Source organism: Anarrhichthys ocellatus, unplaced genomic scaffold (genome assembly GCF_004355925.1).
Source record: "Anarrhichthys ocellatus isolate YVR2014 unplaced genomic scaffold, GSC_Weel_1.0 scaffold28, whole genome shotgun sequence".
In the NCBI taxonomy this organism is placed as follows: Eukaryota; Metazoa; Chordata; class Actinopteri; order Perciformes; family Anarhichadidae; genus Anarrhichthys; species Anarrhichthys ocellatus.
In genome coordinates, this window is record NW_022280058.1 from 2,153,099 (window position 1) to 2,173,021 (window position 19,923).

At 41.5% G+C, this 19,923-nt stretch overlaps 1 protein-coding gene and 1 non-coding gene across 5 annotated transcripts in view; both read right to left on the reverse strand.

The window, feature by feature from the left end:
- The window catches only part of tmem131l (transmembrane 131 like), a 32,051-nt gene extending 12,214 nt beyond the window's left edge, over window positions 1–19,837 (reverse strand). For 2 of the 4 annotated variants that reach the window (XM_031863038.1, XM_031863037.1), the window contains exons 1-11: window positions 19,637–19,837; window positions 18,885–18,958; window positions 16,009–16,052; window positions 8,894–8,965; window positions 6,385–6,508; window positions 6,140–6,256; window positions 4,471–4,575; window positions 2,662–2,739; window positions 946–1,099; window positions 483–541; window positions 293–398 (exon numbers count right to left, since the gene is read on the reverse strand). In XM_031863038.1, the coding sequence (XP_031718898.1) occupies window positions 293–398; window positions 483–541; window positions 946–1,099; window positions 2,662–2,739; window positions 4,471–4,575; window positions 6,140–6,256; window positions 6,385–6,508; window positions 8,894–8,965; window positions 16,009–16,052; window positions 18,885–18,958; window positions 19,637–19,748 (1,045 nt within the window). In that variant the 5' untranslated portion in view covers window positions 19,749–19,837. The remainder of the gene's footprint in view (window positions 1–292; window positions 399–482; window positions 542–945; window positions 1,100–2,661; window positions 2,740–4,470; window positions 4,576–6,139; window positions 6,257–6,384; window positions 6,509–8,893; window positions 8,966–16,008; window positions 16,053–18,884; window positions 18,959–19,636) is intronic. The other 2 variants (XM_031863039.1, XM_031863040.1) reach the window with 2 other exon arrangements.
- Window positions 1,318–1,449, reverse strand: LOC116392194 (small nucleolar RNA SNORA3/SNORA45 family). The gene has a single exon (XR_004213320.1). It is a non-coding gene; the product is annotated as a small nucleolar RNA SNORA3/SNORA45 family (small nucleolar RNA).
- Window positions 19,838–19,923: the final 86 nt, after the last annotated feature.

Here is a 19,923-nt window from a genome sequence, read left to right on the forward strand (position 1 = left end):
AATAGACTGTACTTGTACAGCGAGTTTCTTGTCTTCCGACCACTCAAAGCGCAACGACACTACATGTCATCATTCACCCATTCATGCACGACCATGCAAGGTGCCACCTGCCCATCAGGACTAACTAACCATTCATACCAATTCATAAACCACGGGAGCAATTTGGAGTAAAGTGTCTTGCCCAATGACACATCGACATGCACTAGCAGAGCCATGACCCTGCTGTACCACTGAGCCAAAGTCAAATTATGCTAATTGAGAAGAAATTATTTGACTTGAAATGACTGGTCACCTCTGCAGGCAAGTGTCGCCACTTCAGTGAAGTTTTTGGCCTCTGGTCTCAGAAGAACCTGATTAAATTCCAGGCTGGCCTCCACTTTTGATAGCACCTGCATGTCCTGGGGAGAAAATAATCCTGTCAAAGCCTATAAATTGCTACCTATAAACCCCATAATATAGCAAAACCACGAAAAACATCCCACCTTTACACAGAGCTTCTTGCCTCCAGAATTTAACATATAAACTCCTATTTTTGGTTCCCCTGTAAAAAATAAAAAATAAGTCATACAATTAAAAAGTGTACATATGTGCAGTATGACATACTAAATGTATGGCTTGGTTTACACAGTTGTATCTGATCCTGATGCATGTACAAATCTACATTTCCTAGTATGGAAAGGTCTCCCTTACATTCTTTAGGAGTCATTAAGAGAACTTGGCAGAGACCGATTTCTTGAGCAAAGCTATGATAAAAAAGTGAAAATTAAAAATGACCTCCATGGTCACATAGTTTAGCAGAAAGTTATAACGAGACAATACGACAAGTCACCATCTGCTGCTGACAGAATTAGCCTTGTAAGCAGCAGCAATACACTAGTGTCAGCGCAACACTGGCACCTTCCCACAGCTAATTTGTTTTGGGTCAGACTGGTCAAACAAACCCACCTACTGCAGCCTGCCCAGCAGTGGGGGCCATCAGCAGCACCGAAATGTGCTCAATGACGTAAGGCTTGAGCTTGTCCAGGTCAGTGGGCCGGTCACTGTGCGCAGACAGATTAATCTGCAGACTGAGGCGCCCTTCGCTCTGGAGGCAGGACCCCTGGGACGGGACAGGAAAAACATACCAGTCATGCACCAAACAGAAGGACAAGCATGATAACAGAGAGGAGTCGTTTGAGAATGAAGAAATTCAGTAAACAGGGAACAGAAACTAACAAAGATAAAGAAGACAAACACACAAGAAAATGTGTTGTTTAAGAGACGAAGAAGAAACACTTTTTTATTGTTGTGTGGAATAAACACTGGCCGCCAGAAGTGTAATGTATCCGAGTTGGTGATTGACTGAGTCACAACAGACTACAGCCAATGAATAAGCAAAGATGTTTCCTCTACGAGCACTCTAGCACACCAGAATAATGGGAGATATCCAGGCGTGACTCTAGCCTCGCTGAAGAAATACATTTTACAAATGAACGAGTGGATGAGGAGATGGTGGAAAGAAAACAAATAGTGGTGGAAAAACGATTTTTTTTTTTTTTTCTCCTTTCTTTGCCGTGACAGACAGAGTAACCAGATACCTGCTGTACATTAACAGACAGAAACACGCAGGCAGTAACTTACTACTGCCCCGCACCCTGTGACTAACACCCTCTTTAAGCTCACAGGTCAGTACTGGCAGAGTGACAATCTCCCCGAAAACCAGGGCTCATCTCAGTGGACGAATCAGCACTTGACGACCTGTAGACGGATACCCTGCCTTGGTGCCACCGGGGCTCACGGATGCAATACCGAACCTAATCCCTTGAAACCAAGCCCACTGCTAACTTCCTGTAAGGCTCATTTAATCTGAGAGCAGTATCGACACACTCGATTTCAGTTTGTATAATTATGACAATATCGTTAGGTTGTCTGCAGCCGCCTTTTGCATCATACGATTGCGCCACATGAACACTGGGAGCCCTGCATTAATTATGCGTCTCTGGGGAGAGCAATTAAAAGTCTGGCATGGAATGTCACCCTCTTCAGGGGTCCTGGAGGAAACCGAAGGCGCTCCCGATGACAAGCCCGGCTGTCTGTTTAAGTTTCGGACTAGCTGGCCTTCTGCTCAGAGGAGAGGGCGTGACGACAGCAGCGAGAAATAATCACTACTCACTACAAAGTAGTAACGAGCTAAAAACTGTGTCAGGATCATACATCACAGAAAGTAATCTGATTAAATGCTCTCCTTTGTACTTCTGTGTTTTTCCACCAAATCTACCCTCTGCCCGTCCTTCTCATGCTCCGACTGCTCACAAAACGTTTCATTAACAAGTATAATTCAGAGAAATTAATACAATTCTTGTTGTTACAAGACTGTGGAGCATCGAGGTGAAATAGTTCCTCTCCGTCTCAACGACATCACAACTAGTTTGTTAGCCAATTGTGGTCCAGTATGCAATTTACCCTTCAGTGCACAAACACTGAGAATTGACTTTACAGTAAAGTAGGAGACATATTGTGTGCAGCAGCTAATATTGTTGAAATGATAAATACGGGCTTATTCACAGGTGTAGTTGTAAGAATTTTCATGTGACATTTTTGAGTGTCAAAACCATATAAGACACAAATAACAAGTCCAAGCAGAGTATTTTAATACGTCTTTGAACAACTTTGAATAAGTACCTGAGGGTTGTTGAACAAACTCTTCGGTAAGCTGCACTCCAGGAGGAGACCCAGTATAGTGATGTTGGAGGCATCTTCCTGCAGGAGAAACAGCATGACAGACCATCGGGGGTTTAAAAGATTAATGTAAGCATTAAAGAACTATATATATATATATATATATATATATATATATATATATATATACATACACACACACACACACACATACCATCAAGTTGGGTGGACATCTTATTCTATTATATACAAGGCCTTTAGTGATCAGTAGCTATTACAAAGCCACACATGACTGAACTCTAGTGGTGCTAGCCATGCACTACAAATTATAGGAATACAATGAAACAGCAGCTTTGGTCACTTATTGGACAAATTAAAAGAACCAGAGTAGCTTCTGTCTTAACTCACAGGTCTGCAAACACAGACCACTGAACCACTGGACACTCTGAGGGTGTCAACTCCTGCAATTTTTAAACGTGGTTTAAATACTGTGCAGGGAATCCCTAATTCCAATGCGGGTCATGGTGGACCTCGCAAGGGGGGTAATATTGGATTCACATTCAGTACATCTGCATTTAAACTGGCAGGCTGTCGGGTGTAACACTAAAGTCTCTACCACATCGACAATAATTCAAAATTCAGTAACATCTATTAGTAACAAAATTAAATTAAGTGCTGAGTTTTATATGAAATAAAACCCCACAAATGTACATGACTGCACTTTTATCAGTCAGTAAATGAAATACTTTTATACACTATCTGTTGATTCTGGTCCCATTTTATAGCCATTTTCTTCTTAGCGGAGAAAATACAGTAATTCTGTTTGCTCGACCCCCAAAAAATATGCAGCAATTCATTCTAGATATGGTCTGTGGTTATTATGGCTGCTCAGTACTTAGTTCTAGCATAACTGGCATGGTAAGTATGTCTAAAGTAGGTTGAGCTTTCCATTTCCCCATTTCATTTTGAACTGAACACCAATAGAGGGACTTCCTCTTCTTTCAGCTTCATAGTTTGATCACACATCACAACTATTTTATAATAACTTTAAAAAAAGAAATCCTACAAACAGACAAAGCCTTGTCATCAGCCTTTGTGGAATAAAACATCAGAAATTATATATTGATTCAAAATATATGTTTAATGAAGCAGAAATGTAAAGATGACAGAAAACTGAAACAGTATAAATTTGGAGAAAGTGTACCAACTTGATTATAACGATACTGTAAAGGTGGAGGACGTTTTGTTGACTATATGTTGAAACACGGGGAGCGTGGTGAGATGACTAAAGACTGCATTCAGCATAAGCAGCAGTCTGAGTGAATATGACAGCTACAGTCTCCCTGCAAGCTGACATTTTGCAACTGCCAACTGTACTTCCTGTTGTGGAGGCGAGGCCTCCTTTCAGACAGCTTCTCACACTTTCAGTGCTTCTCAAACCGTGCACGAGTTTGTCATTGGTGTTCAGTGTTTTTGCATGGCTTTGAAACATGTGTGCGAATGAATCATTGTACAAAGCATGCGTCATTTAAAATGGATAGTTGGAGGTTATAAACAAACATTTACATTGTTAAGCATGAAAAAAAAAAAAAAGGGATTGTTTGCATGACTTCCTCCATGCCGACTGCACACACATTCAGTAGATCGACGACAGCAAGAGCTTGTCAGTGTGTATCACAAAGCCTCTGTGTGTTAGTGTGCAGGCATCTGTTTATCAGGGTGGCAGGAAAAGGGAAATCAGCTGTTTCCAATGAAGAGCTGTTAGTCGCTACTACGCACGGACTGCACAAACAAAGACGTTTAAATACATACCTGAGTTTGGGTCAGCTTAATGCTCTGGATGTGAGGGAATACTAGCCGACTATCCTTTCTTTGGACAGACTTTAATGAACCCTGGTGAAATCCCACACCAAATACCTGGAAAAGGAACAATTCATGCTTAGAAAAAGGATTCTCAACAGCATGCACATAATAAAAAGTAGTAGTGTTGTTTAGTGGTTCTTAACTGAGCAGTTCGTAACATGGAAGCAGATATTTTGTGATTATGAATGAAGTAAAAGTAGGTAAGATGCTCATAATGTAGCAGCAGAAAGGATTTCCCCAAAAAATGCATTTGACTGGTTTTCATCTGCTTTTTAAAGAAAAAACAAATAGAGTGAAGTTAGCACATTACAAAGGACTAACAAATGCTACATGGGACAGGAGAAATTTAAAAAAACAAAACTTTTTGCACCTTGTGACACTAGCATGTCAGAGTATGGTGACGAAGAACCATACTAACTGTATTCAAGATATAAACTGGCCTGCATTTAAGCTGAATAAAGCATAAATGGCAGACATTAGGCCCTACAACTCTTGCTTATTCATGTAGCTGATATTTCCTCAGTCATTAGCATGTGTCTCACCACAGTACTGAGCACAAAATTCAATTCAAGCCATATAACAAGGGGTTTATAGCGCATTTATTACAATCGTGCAGAAAATGGAATGGAAGGAAAGATAATGACTAGTCTATATGCGTGTGGAGAAAAATGCCCACAAGATTTGTGTTGTTGGTTTCATTGGCAACATAAATACAACGGGCAAATGACGGAAACATTTGCATGTCTTTGAGGCGCGTGAAGGGAGTGGCACTGCTGGAGTCCAAGTGTCTGCATGTCTGGCCGTGTTTGCTTGCCATTTATAAGCTATATGTGAGAAACACTGTAGTGCTCGTTGAATGTGAGATTGGCAAAACTCACCACGACAACAAAATACACAATTCAAATGTATTTGGAGCAAATCCCTACAGCTAACGGCTGAATAGACAAACTAAGTGGTAGCACAACCAGCTAGGGCGGAACCACAAGGCAGACTCAGGGACTGGAGTGCAAGTAAGAGGACACAGCAGCTTGGAGAATTTGAATGCAGATTTCCATTCCTATTATTCTACATGGCTCTACTAAAGTGACGTAAAAGCAAAAGCATTTACAATGTCACAATAAAAATTGTAGAACAAAAGCACTAGTTGTGTGAAACACCTTCCGCATAATGTCTCCTACTTTAAAAGTGATCTTCTTGTGACAATATTTATGTGCTTTTCAGGTCCTGATCATGCAGAGAGCATGAGAGCAAGGGCAGTTCATTTACATGATTTACAAATACCCTAAACAATGGCGTTTTTTGACTTCCTTTCTTTATGAGTTTGTGCACGTGGGATTGAAAGTGAAAACAAACATGGTGGATGCCAGTTATGTCCTGAGCAGCAGTCTGGCATGACGCTATTTTGGATCACAATGGAAAATAAATCAAAGTTTGATGTGATTAAAGGTTTCTTTTGTAAACTCTCGTCATAGCAAATTGAGGCAACACCTCCAACATGCGAGTATCTTTCACTCTAGTATCTGGAGAGAAGAAGGACCACGAGGTGGGATTTCACCACATTATCCCAACAGAACGTGATCCGAGACTATACAGCAGGAGATGTATTAATGAAACTGACCTGGTATGACAGTAGCCCATGGGCCGATGTGTTTATAAATAATGTGTTTTCTACATTGCCCTCCTCAGACGGGAGGAAAATTAGTTTAAAAGATGCCTTCCCTCTGGGTGGGATCACCTAAGACAGAGAGGAAACAGTTATATCAGACATTTCTACAAGGACTGAGGCACACAGAGAAATAATACTTGTGAATATACAGTATAGTGCAGCTGCGCACACACATGAATGCATACATATACACTTACTCTTCTGTGAAAGAAAGGTATGTAAAACTGACTGCTGGATGTAAACATTGACAGCAGCGTCACAGGAACTTCCTGGCTGGGGTTGTGTACATATATGGTCTCAGCTCTTGGCAGCCCCAGCGGCCTGTAAAGAGACAGAACAGCATTATAAATAACGGGCGCTCAACGCAACCTTTACCCATGAAGCACCACGGCACGCTTTGAAGGGAACCATATTGTAAATACACAATTATCTATGAGTTTGCTTATTCATGAGGCATCCAAGGAGCTTATACCAAATTGATTAGATCCTTCTGCTGCTCATCAAGACCGCAGTGGTTGTGGTGGCAAAAAATGACATAATGAAACTTAAATCCACCTTAAATCTATCTTTGTATCAGTGTTGAAAGGTTGGAGATTAGCCAAGTAATTTGCTCACTGCAATACATCATCCGAGTCACTGAATAACTAGTGTTTTGCATTCTGTCAATATTCAAAAGCCAAAAGAGGAAAATCAGACACTTGCCCAATATCTGGGAAACAAATGTAAAGTTAATCTGAGAAAGGCCCGAGTGTCAGAAGTGAAACAACATATACAAATAAGGACATAATGGAGGCTGTGATAAAGCGTTGGGTTACATCAGCACACAGATTAGCTCTCTGGGTTTGGCCATTGCTGCTATAATCTTTGACAGTGACATGTTGCCACTCAACATATTTTGCCTGGCGACACCCAAACTAACCTCTGGTCTAGACCGCAAATGTCACGTCAGCGCCGTTTTCGAGTATCGACAAGCGCTCACGCAGCGCTGAAGCAACAGCCTGTACCCGTCCCGTCTGGTCCGAGCATTTCAAAAGAGACAAACAGCAGAGGAGCCTTTCTGTGCAGCGTGCACTTTTCTTGAGTAAGGCAACCAAGTATTACATAATCTGCACATACATTTATGATTTCATTATATTTCCAAATCAACTAATACATCTCTTGTGTTCTCGCACAAGGGGAATATAATAGTTTAATGCCCATGATTATGAAGGGTGTTTTATAAAAGTTATAATCGCTAAGATTGCTTCCCTTTAATGTGGAGTACGGTCAGTTCCATTTGGAGATCTATATATAGTTATCCACAATGTAACTGTACACTGTAGAGTGTAATAATCTGAAAATAAAATTATATAAAGATGCAAGTGCAAATTTCAGCTTTAATTTGAGAACTTTATTTAAATAATTGGTAAAACTTAAATTCATAAGATCTACATATAGCACATTCTTGACATTTTCGGTTGAGGTGCCTCAACTGATGCTTCTTTCACTTCCTGTTTGTCTGTGAGACTTTCACCTTTCTTTCACTTAAAGCCACAGAGATACATGCTCACCAGAGTAGAGCGAGAGATGGTCTAAGGTCTTAGATCAGAGGAGTCTAATCAATACTTTCTACTTTATAGTTCCCAGCTATCAGTCTGGTCGAGTGTGCAGCATTGCAGAATAAATGTCACACTGCATCGCTTCTGCCTAATAGGCACAAACACATTTTTGGACATGAGCAGACAGGATCTGTTCTTAACCACATCATAACACAGTCTGCTGCAGATATCGTCTGTAAAATAACTCAAAAAACACCAGCACGCCAGACCGACACAGTGGTTTGCTGTACATTTAACTTGACCTTTCATACAGGGTTATTTTGTAGTGTTTAGTTACATACATCAGCTGTATCATTGTAGATCTTTTAATATTTAGTTTTTTATTTCTATATCCGTGTTTTTCAATAAATGGAACACATGAGACACTTCAGTCAGATCTTCAGGATTACATGTATCATATACTTACTGCTCAACACTTCTGGTGTAGTTGAATAGTATAAAAAGACTGCTCACGTAGGCACAGAAGAAAGGAAACCACAGACTGACCTGGAGGATGCTTATATTCATATTCTTGTTTTGAGCTCAACTGCAAATGTCCTGAAGCTGTATTACAGTCTCAAAACATTTATCCAGTAATACGAGGAGTGTTGGGGATTAGCCTGCTTTCTACGTTCCAAATGTATGACACAAAGTACTATAATAGGAGCTCCTTGTGTTGACTGTTTGGAGCAACAACTGCAGTCCAACCACAGTCTGATATTCTTTCTGTTTTGGCAGTACGGTGGCAAACAGTGACGTTCTTAACCCTTCTGACTGGGGTCAACCCTCTCCAGTATGTGTCTGGATGCTGGGAAAGGGAGCGTACTGCCATACTTGGATATCCTGTCTGTTCTTTAAGGCGGAAGGGCCCCTTGCTTTATGAAATCTTCCCTTTCTGCGGCATTCATCACAGCGACAGGTCACTTGCTATGACGCCCGTCTTATTTTAACTCAGTGGAGTTTGAGTGTCTTGGAGTGTTTTCCACACTCCAAGACAGAGATGGTGAAATGAAGTACATTTTGTTATTGGGGCATATAATAAAGGGTTTCATCATTTCCAGGAAACGAACAACACCTATGCTTGTTGAGGCTCGACATATTAAAACTAGGAAGTGAGAACAGAACTTACTGCTTCCCAAACTCCAACGCTGGGGGCTGAAAATGCAAGGGCCTCCCATTCTCCCGTGTATATAGAGAGGAGCTGGTGGAGGAGAGAAAGCACAAAACATGAGTCCAAAGGAAAAGTATTTGAATGTCATCCGTTTCATTATGAGAAGAAAAAACATCTGTAACACCTTAAGACAAGAACAGTGTGTCCCCTTTCCAACCCTGCATGTGACAGTGACATGAGACGCAGCGCGGGGCAGGAACAGTTCCGACTGTGAACTAACCTCCCTAACAAAGGGACGACGATCATGCCAGCACAGAAATGAGATAACCATCAAACAAAAAGGGGAGTCAATAATTCAAATGAAGCCTTTGCATATGAAAGTTATTACACACTTGCAACCACAAACAAATGGCTCAATTTTGTTATGTAACACTTAATTTGACACGATGACTAATATTGAACAAATCATCAAACAAGGGTTCAAGGGGCCGGCCTCAACATAGTATGTCATCATTTGATTTTTAACTTCCTTTTTAATGTTACATAAACACCCACAGCGAAATACTGTCACCTTTCTACATTTTCTAAAAATGTTTGCATCATGCCTACACAGAAGCGCAAATGGCTGTCGGCAAGTTGAGATGCTGCCAAATGCCAAAGTATTAATGCGAGGCAGTGACTCTCCAGAGAAGTCAGGTAAGAATTCTGCAGGATATTGCTGATTCACCGTTTGCATGCTAATAAAGTAGCACGCTAGTCAGCTCAGAATTTGTGTGCAATGCTTCTTGCGGCCGACACGAGCAGTCTCCGTGTATGGCTGCTCAATCCAAGACAAATAAATTTAGATTTTTTTTCTCAAAAGGTCTTGAAAAGGGGGTCTGGATAAACGCCTCAATGACTGTTGACAACATTGATCAGACCATCGGGGCAGACGTATCTGACCCGAGGGGACCAGAGCTGTATGAGCTGGTGTCTCAGTTCATGATGCATGGAGCCTGTGGGACAGCCAACCCTCACTGTCCCTGTGTTGTCAGTGGCATCTGTTCCAACTTGGAAAGGTTGGAATGGTTTTCAGGGAAGATTTGCAGCTGCAGCCAAAGACACGACATTGTTGGACTCCTTCAAACTCAACAGCAGTGAGACAATATCTCTACATGGAGATTCCACAACACTGTGGACTATAAACAGCACAGAAGAAAACCATGCAGATTGAGAAAGGGGTTATTTTTAATGATTTGGATGTACTTAACTCAAAAACAGGCTGATATCACCGTCATATAAGGACCTCCCACTTTCGACCAATATAGCAGGTGCATATACAATCTATGCCGCTGTGCACAACATATAGGGAACGCTAAATACAAGCAACCAACCACAAGTCAGTGTTAAAACAGGAAACTCTCCTCTCCGATGTTTCTCCAGCAGCTACTTTTGGAGCTCCACTGTGTTTTATTGGTGACTCTGTGTGTGTGTGTGTGTGTGTGTGTGTGTCATCCTGCGCTAATGAGCTCTGGGAATTGGTGCCTTGAAGCAGAGAAGCAGCAGCTAATTCGAGGTTGTGTGTGTGTGTGCGTGTGTGAGTGAAAGCAAGACTGGACCGAGTTGACAGAAGACTCGCACAGCTGTTGACCAACTGACGAAAGCAGGTTGAAGGAGAACAGCTCAAGAGTTCATGTCGCCATCTTTCAGGGGATCACTTTTCTGTATGTCTTCACAGGACTCAATTCTCTGTTGTGTTATATTTCATTCTATTCCACAGAGCCTATATCTTTAAATGGCTCCTTGCCCACTTCGACAGCGACAGCCCAGAAAAAGACAACCTATTGTAAAATTAAAGAATGAATCAAAACTCAGGATTATCAATGAAACAATCAAGCCAAAAATAATCTACACCAAACTATCATGTGAAAAAGGACTAAAAGGATGATCAGCTATAACACTGAGCTGTTTTGATAACATGTTGGGTCTTATTGTGGCCTTCTTAAAGTAACTTAAGGGGAAATTGATTTAATTCAAGACAGACTGACTGACTAACATTCCCCAAACTAAGACTCTGCTAACAATTAAAAATATACCAGAAGACAAAACCAAACTGGGTTTATAAGTGAACGGGAAAGAGAACCTCAGCGCTCAAAGACTTAGTTAGGCTGTAAGGCCACATACAGACTTTTAAGTGATTAGGACTCCTGTCAGCATTAACTTCCAGCTCTGGATCAAAGCATCATACCAAGTATCAAGTTAATCTTATTTACACAACATACAAACTCCATAACTAATTGCAGTGAAAGTGCTTTTTGTTTCCCTCATTAGACACAAAGCGTCTGTCGAGCGTTTGGTAACATGATATGCAAGCTGTGCAGGCCTAGTCTTGTAAGCTTGCATGATGATCAGTCATAAAGAATTTTGTTCAGAAGCCCTAAAGCGCCTCACTTTACACAACACATCTAATACGTTGATTAAATATGCCTTCTGTCTGATGTTAACCCTACCGTGACATATCCAACTTATATTTTAGTTTTGTTTATTTATTATATTTGAAAATCAGCTAAATGTGACTATTCTTATGGAGCATTTTACAGTTTCTACCATGAATATAAACGATTCGTGACACGTTCTCCCGCTGCTGGGACATGTCTCATAAAGCAATTCCTAATAACTGGAAGGAAGCAGCTGTTGGGATTTGTAACACTCTAAATGTGAAACAATGAATCTGTTATCGGACCAAGCACAGTTAGCCGTGAGCTAACCAGTGGGGCACGCTCGCGTGCACTGAAAGGTATGTGCGGCCGACCCGGCCGCGTAAACAAAACACAGAGAAACCCTGATTACAACACACAGAGGGAGAGCGACTTCATTCTCTGCTCAGGTGGACATTACTCCACTATATCTTTACGTCGTTAACAGTTGTTTGCTGCTATATTGACGCTCTAAATGTCGAATACAGAACCTTTAACATGCACACACAACACAGAGGAGTACAATACAATAGTGTACCTTTCCTGTTACGGCAGCAATCTAAATTTGCCAATCTTATTTACAATATTTGTTGTGGTTTCCCAGAAATAAACATTCTTATGTATAATAACCCTGTTTGCATACATTATATAACAGACTAGCACTTGATAATAGCTGATAGATAGTGTGAAGTCAATGTGCAGGATATCAGACTGATCTCAGTTCAATCTGTGAACAGTAGGGACAGCCAGTTTACAGGAAGGTCTGACGGTGTTGTACAAACATGTATTTTCTGTGTTGGTTAGTGCTTAACTCGCCTACAGCTGGGAGATAAAATTAGGAACTTGACATTCTCAACGGTTGAAAGAAATAGGACGCGTCAAGCACAATTAATTGTGTACGGTTCTGTAAACTACCAAAGAGGACACTTTCATTAGTGGTGGTGTAGGTTTCAGAGGAGAGATATTTCTGCAGAGGAAAGCTAAAAATGGCGACAGTTTACTGGTTGTATTTTCAGTTAACTCGCCACCTTTGCCAAAGATCTACTGAACTGAATCACTTTCTGAGCAGCAGATCAGCCTATGTGGTAAATTGACAAGGATGCAAAAAAAAAGAAAAAAGGGGTCAATGCTGAGTCAGCAGAAATAAACCAATAAATGAAAAAGGATTGACAAAGACTAAAAACCCCCAAGCAACCCTTTATCTACCTTCCAATTGGGCCAATCAATGCTTCAGTGTCCAAACAAGTATCAAGATAATTAAGAATTAACAAGTAACAGCTTCTCCAGGGTATCTCAGTTAATTGAGGTTGAATCTAGAGTAAGCATAATTATGACAGACGGGTAGATCACACAAGCAGTGTGGAAGTAAACATGCTTTTATCCGCTTGTTTGAGACAGATGCATTTTAAATATTTGATGACATTTTGCTCTTATTCCTCTTAAAACTGAATGAAATAAACATCAAAATCCTTTCCATGTCCTTTTAATTCTGTGACGCTAATACGATGTTTCACTGTGGAACCAACTAGCGAGACATAAGGACGGTAGGAGAGCATCCAGTGTTTTGTTTGCATACTGTGAAATTAAAACGTTTCACTTTCTTTCTCCCTGCTGTAGTTTTATAACCTGACATGACAGATGGTTTGTTCCACAGAACCAACTGAGAAGCCGCCATTGAAAACAGTTTAGAAAGGGGCGGGGCACTTGACAAAACAAAATTGTGGCAGGTGATTGATTGACAGATGGTTGATCCAAACGCTTACCGAAGTGAATCTGGAGTAAAACAAAAAACATCTTTTAATGGAGAAAAGCCTTCAGTGCCGTTCTTTGCAGCATCTACGCTAACCTCTCCGGGAGCCACCATTGTTGTTTTGAACAAACAGTCGCCTCTCTGTGTCGTCTCGCACACACCTAGCTCCTAGGTTACTTATAGACTGACACGGTGGGTTTTTGTGCGATATGCGATTCCGCTGAATCCAACTGCCGGGCAAAGCAAAGTGAATTTAGCCCATGATAAAAAATGCAATTCTACAACACAAAGAACACATAAGCTGGCCGTGGTGTTTGATAAGAGAGACGCTTTTCTATTACACAAGTGCTTCAACTGGTGAGCGTCTGAGGGGTCGACTGTGAAAGGGGAGATGAGGTTGTCTGCCTCTGCAGAGGTGTCCTGTATGATGGCACACAGTAAATAAAAGCAGATTTGGGAATGTTTGAAATCGAAGGTCAGCAGTTTCAACATCACATAAACACTTATCTCAGTCAAAGTAGATTACAAATAAAAGACAGCATACAATACACTGCTTCATGCAGGTGTAAAACTTAATTTGGATATCCGGTGTCAGGTTTAAAGGCAGAAGAGGGCGTTCAGTTTTCTCTGAATTCAACAGCAGCTGGCCTTTCTGAAAAGGTTTGCCTCAGAACAGGCATGCCACTGAGCTGTGGTCCAAGGGGTTCTGTCCACAGGCACAGCACAAAAATAACAAGTTATGTTTGGCGCTATTTGATCCCCTGGATCTAACTCAAATAAAGTCAATGTCAGCAGTGACCTCAGTCGTGCTCCGGGGGAGAGTTAAGGTCAACTGGTTTCACCAGTGTTTGTGGAAGACAAGGAAACAATAAGAGGAACTCTGAAATTAACACCATATGTGTCACAGTATTAACACTAAAGAGGTGTGTGTCAGGTAGATATTCTTTAAAGCACCAGAATGAAGGAACAAGGAATTAATTTGGTTGAGACATTTTGACAGAAGACTAAACTCAGACAGGGATATCATGAACCTCCTGTATCTGCTTTGCTCTTTAGGCTGGGTGAGAGTGCTGGCAGGCCTGCCAAGTGCCTGATAACCCTGGCAGGAGAGGCCTCACAGCCCACAGCTCTGGAGGTCAACCGGCACTACGAAGCCTCCTTCTGCCTCTCACCTCCTTAAAAATAGCCGTATTCCCACACTGTTCAGCAACAGATGGCTGCATGTGACCCAGATGAACTTCATATCAAGACTGAAAGCTTGCCACTTCAGAGGAGCACTCTGGCAATTTAGTATTGCCCTTTTATAAAGTCGGGGGAATAACAAGAGACAAATGTAAAAAAAATGGGTCACGCTCTAAAAACACTGAATCCTACCTTTCCCATAATAACACAGCTTAATATCACATTCATACCTGGCTAGTAAACAACCACATTTTTAAACTCTGCACCCCTAGATTGAAATGCGGGCTTTCTGTCTCCAAGCCCAAATTAAGATAATCCATTATTTTATTCAGACTTGTTCAGTCTTGGGGTAACACATTAGTAAGATACCATTCAAATCAAGCACAGCAATACCAACAACTGGCACAGACAAGTCATCCAAACTGTTTTTATGTAGCTAACGAGCGGCCAAAGTGCTGACAGAGCTCACAGTGTTTACCTGACGGGGAACATCGTTATAAACTGTAATGTATCTGGATATGAGCAGTGCAGAGCGGCGGCACACGTAGACAATATTCCACTATATCTTTACATAGCAAATAGTGGTTTGCTGCCATTAATGCTCTGAGTGTCGTATATTGCTCCTTTAAAAGGGTATGAACCTCTAGGCCAGGAACACTTGAGTTTTGGGAACATTTGAAGCCGGTTTAGGTATTTAAAGGGCTGCGTTCTTTCTTTCCATTACTTGCATCGCTTCTCCAGAAAGATAAACAAGGAGCAGAAGAAAGTACAAACGCTAGAATATGTGAGCCTCAAAAAAAAAAAAAAAAAACATTTAATGATGGATAAGCAAGCCTTAAAAGGTCGCTCCGTTTCTGAGCAAGCTTGTACTAAATAACACCATGAATTCTTGTTATTTTGCTGCAAACGTCTATTTTCCGAACAATTTTTCTGCTGGAACAAAAAACAGCTGGGGAGAGAGACAGACCGACCCTCCTTTTTCTTTCAAGGAGTTCTAAACTTAGTCAGGAATTTGGTTCTGTGCCTCTCTAACACACGCCCCCAAAACTCTCTCCGTCACCCCCCCCTCCCTCCCTCCTCACTCACCAACACAACATTGCCTGCATACAGGGGAAGACTTTTAAAAGCCTTTTTAGAAACCTTCAGTCCCATTAAACTGAAACGCCACCTCTCCCTTTGTCTGTGTGAATACAGAAACATGCCACCCCACAGCTACAGTTGTGCACATCCAATAAACCACTTACCAGAGCTCTACTATAAGCTGTAGTCTGTTGAATATGTTGACATGAAATTAAAAACTTCTTGTCTGTACTATAGCACACAAGCCCACGCCACAGCCCTGCTTTCATTCTGTGTATTACAGTATAATTGTAGTCTGCACTATACACGAGAACACACTTCGGTACGATGCAATCCGTCTGCTGGTTTGGAGTTTGTTGGTAATTATGTGGCTTGGTGGAAAGTCTCATCCCGTGTGCCGCTCGTGAACAGGTGGAAACCTTTCATTAACTTCATACAACTCTAAATAATCTTTTTGAAACTGCTTGATGCACGCGCGGCTTTCTCTCTGACCACTATTTGAACGCGCAAAGTGAGGTTTAAATTCCACGACACCTTTTCATCTCGGCTTGCTGTCATGAATGTGTAATACTTTACAAATGTGTGACAAACCTCCGCAGAAGAGAATCTGTTTGATGCTTTCACCACAGAAGAGTTAGAAACTTTAAAAAAAAGAATATGCTTACCTGTCTTCCAGCGGAAGAACGTCTTTTCTTCGTTCCTTCTCCACCTGAAACGAAAATACTCTTTAGTCAATATGTTCAAAACAGCAAACTGCTCCCTATTTATTCTGCACTCACTCTGTGGCCTAGAGAGAAGAACATCAGGAGGCTCTGTGGGTTGCATGTCTACTGGTGTGCCAAACTGCCTTCTGACTACTACGATGATTGTAACACCACCAACTGCTCCGACACGCTTCACTGTGCATCTGCATTTTATGTTTTTGAAAAAGTCAAAAGGTTTTATTTTGCATAATTTCACTGTAAATAAACCAGGGAATCCAAGCAGATAAGTGGAACAGCCTTGGGAAACTCAAACGGGCATTTCATCATTTCCATCCGGACTCCACGGGTTGGACAGCAAGCAGCGACTTCTGCCAGTGTTGGCGGAGTGTCTCAGAGTAAAACATCCAGTTTGTTGTACATGATCTCAACACTGTGCATCGAGGATTCCTGACTGAACATCAGTGACTACACAAACAACTTGCTGTAATTGGTATTCCGGCTACAATTTGCACCGCACTAGAAAACGTTGATATGAAACCTGTTTTTTTAGGTACTTTTTATGCACTGTATATAGTATGTTCATTAGTTAATGATATAATTGTCTGCTGGTTATGGTGCTGTGAGGACAAGAACTCCCACAGCATTATTGCTATTATTGACAACTGACTGATTCATTGCCACAAGTGCGTGGCTTGGATCAAACCCTGATTTGTGCGATAATGAGATGTAAATCTTCTCCACAGTTTCGTAATAAGGCCGGTCTGCAAAATGAGGAAGTCCTTTTTAAACATTTCAAAATACACCCACCAGCAATACTGCATCAAAACCACAACCAATGAACACAAACAGCTTTTTACTGAGCGTGGATTACCGAGTAAGTGACTAAATATTACAATACAACAGTGCAAACACTGTTACCCACGGTGCAGTCAGTTATGTGCACCATGCATGGTCTGCAGAGATAAGCTTCGGTCTCTTCACATGCAGAACATACAGTTTCCATAGGAACAACCTGGGGCCTTGATTGAAAACAAGATTGTTTCTACAAAAGGCAGCGACTAACTCTTAAATGTCATTGGTTGAATTAAGCCAGTGCAGAACATGGCAAAAGTTACAGGTTCTAACTGGTGTATGCTTGTGTTATCCTGCGTCATATCCTGCATTTCCCCCAGCAGCTTAAAAGCTCGGTATGCTGATGGCTTAATTGAACGAGACAAAACTGATTTTCCAGCTGATTAAGCACAACAATGACAGAACATATGCCGTTGCCGCAGGTGAGCCATAAAAAAAAAAGCACAAGGAATATTCAAAAGCAGCACCATTTGTAAATTAATTGGATTCTAGTTGCAGGGACTTTAAAAACCATTGCGGGGATTTGAAACACGATACAGGGGCCTGTATACAAAACAGGATGATCGAATGTGCAGAAGAAAGACATGAAAACCTGAACTACAGTAATCTAACAATCACTAGGGGACTGGAGTTCACATATTTAGACTTGCAGCCACATGATCCTCAAATCAAAAACACAAGTAGGAGGCATGAAATGAAGATGGCAACAATTACCAGCGTTAGTTATGCACACGACATCTGCTCAATTAGGATTTCTGCTGCCCAAATTTGCTATCTGGATTTGTACCTGTCTCCTTCCTCACCACTTCAGTGTGCCTGCAGCAACATACAGCACACTACTTATCCAACTGACCGGCAGCAGCACTGGGATGCAGATGAAAGACACCCATGTCATGCTCTATTTCACACAGCCCATGTAACTGAGACAGTTACTCCATTCACCACTGCCTATCTAAACATGACACCTAACAATGTCAAAAATTCTGCCATCTATCAATTGGACCTGCAGTGTATAAATAAGTGGGGACAAACAAAACATGTCCAAACACTGGCATTTCAACCAATCCGACAAATAAGAATGATCTTCGATGGTGAATCCACTCCTCGTGTTATCTCTGTCTGGGCATGTCTGTGGTAATTACTGCTGTGAGCAGATTGCAAAATAAGTATTTCAAAAACTGGGCGAAACATAGCAACGGAAATAACAAAAGTATTTTTGTGGAAGGCAAACCTGACTTTTATATATATTTTTAAAAAAGCCTACCATTCATCACACTATACTTTACTTATTGATCAAACCAACTTTGGTGAAACATGCATCATTATATATATTTGTTTACTTATTTTCAAAGTAACCTAACAATCAAGCTGTTTGTTTACAGAGGACTGCAGACAATGCCACACCCCCTCAGGTAGCATGACAGTCATGACAGGTTATCAGTAGAAACTCCTACTGTTTGTGTTTGTCTTGCGCCATGACTCACAGCTAGCTACCTGAACATGTTTAGGAAATAACTCAGATCCTAAATAAAATTTAAAAAAAACACATAACAAAAAGCATGAAACGCATAACATGCAGGCTAAAGAAGCTGGAAATAATTTAAAAGTAGTATGCAGGAAAGAACTCCAAAGCAGTACTAAAAGACTTCCTCGTTCATAGCACGCGCTCAGTGTGTACTACAGACAGAACTGCACAATGGACACCATGTACAAAAGAAAATAAGGAGGAGCCACATGGCAGGTGGCCTCCCGTTCTGCTTTTTACTTATAAACTAGTTCGATAACTACAACATTTTCACATTAGTATAACCACAATAGTCGTGTACGTTCACTGATATTTCCCTCACATGTAACAAATGTAATATGCACAACTGGCTGCAAAGTGGAGCCAAACAGAATGGGGATGCACCAGCCACACGTGCTCCATACATATCTGGCACATAAATCCTCCTCCATACAAACAGCAAGAAATGAATTATGATTACCTGAAGTTGGACTAATGGGTCTGCATCCTCCGCTTGCCAGACCTCGACCACGCTGGTGGACATCTGACTCAGGGCTTTGTGGGAGCAAAGAAATACAATTTTCCATGAGCTGTTGGGTTGGAAATTGGGCAACATGGGGGGGGGGGGGGGGCACAACAACCGCTTCCAAATGCACCATTTTTTTTAAAGAAAGAAAACTACCAGTCTCCCGTTTTTACTACGGGTTATAACAAATTAATGGACGATAACCACACAGACAAGTGAGGAAATGACTTCGCCTTGGCTCACAAAGGCTGAGTGCTAGCTGCTTCACTAGCAGGAAGGTTAGCTCAGTGGCTAACGAACTTGGAAAACATCTCTGCTGCTGCAGCACACACGGCACAGTTCACCCAGCTCACAACAACGTATAGCTTCACTGCAGAGGCAGCTGGAACCGTGAAGTGTTCCCGTTAAGTGTTCCTCCTGAACGAGGTATTATTTGGTTTAACCAAACAGCAGAGGGAACTGAAAGCTAGCATGAACTAGCAGGCTGACAAAACATTACCTCTCCCATGTTGGTAAAAACATAAATATGCCTCGAGTCGCTATTTAAAAAAATGCATTCTTAACATGTTCCCCCCATTTAAAAAATACAAAATGTGTACAAATTAGCTTGTGCCACTGTCAAGTCAGACATATTTTTTTTTTTTTTCCGGTCGCGTTAACGTTACACCCCCGAAGCGGAGAGAAAATAAAAAGGCAAAAGCACGAACCTTGCAGCTGAGCCCCTCCGTGCTGTACGCAGGGTAAAAGTAATTGCAGTATTCCGAGTAGTATGTTGATCCACGTTTTCCTGTGACAGTGGAAGTCCTGAAGCCCCGCCATGCTGCCCTCTCAGCCTGCAGCCTGCCTTGTGTTTCGCTGTGCTGGTCTTTCTTTCTCTCACCCAGCAGCAGCTCCCTCCCTCCTGTCCCTCCCTCACTCCCTCCCTGCTCACACACATCGGACAGGGAGGACAGGTAGCACTGACACTTGCAACAATGCTGCTATGTGTCTGTTA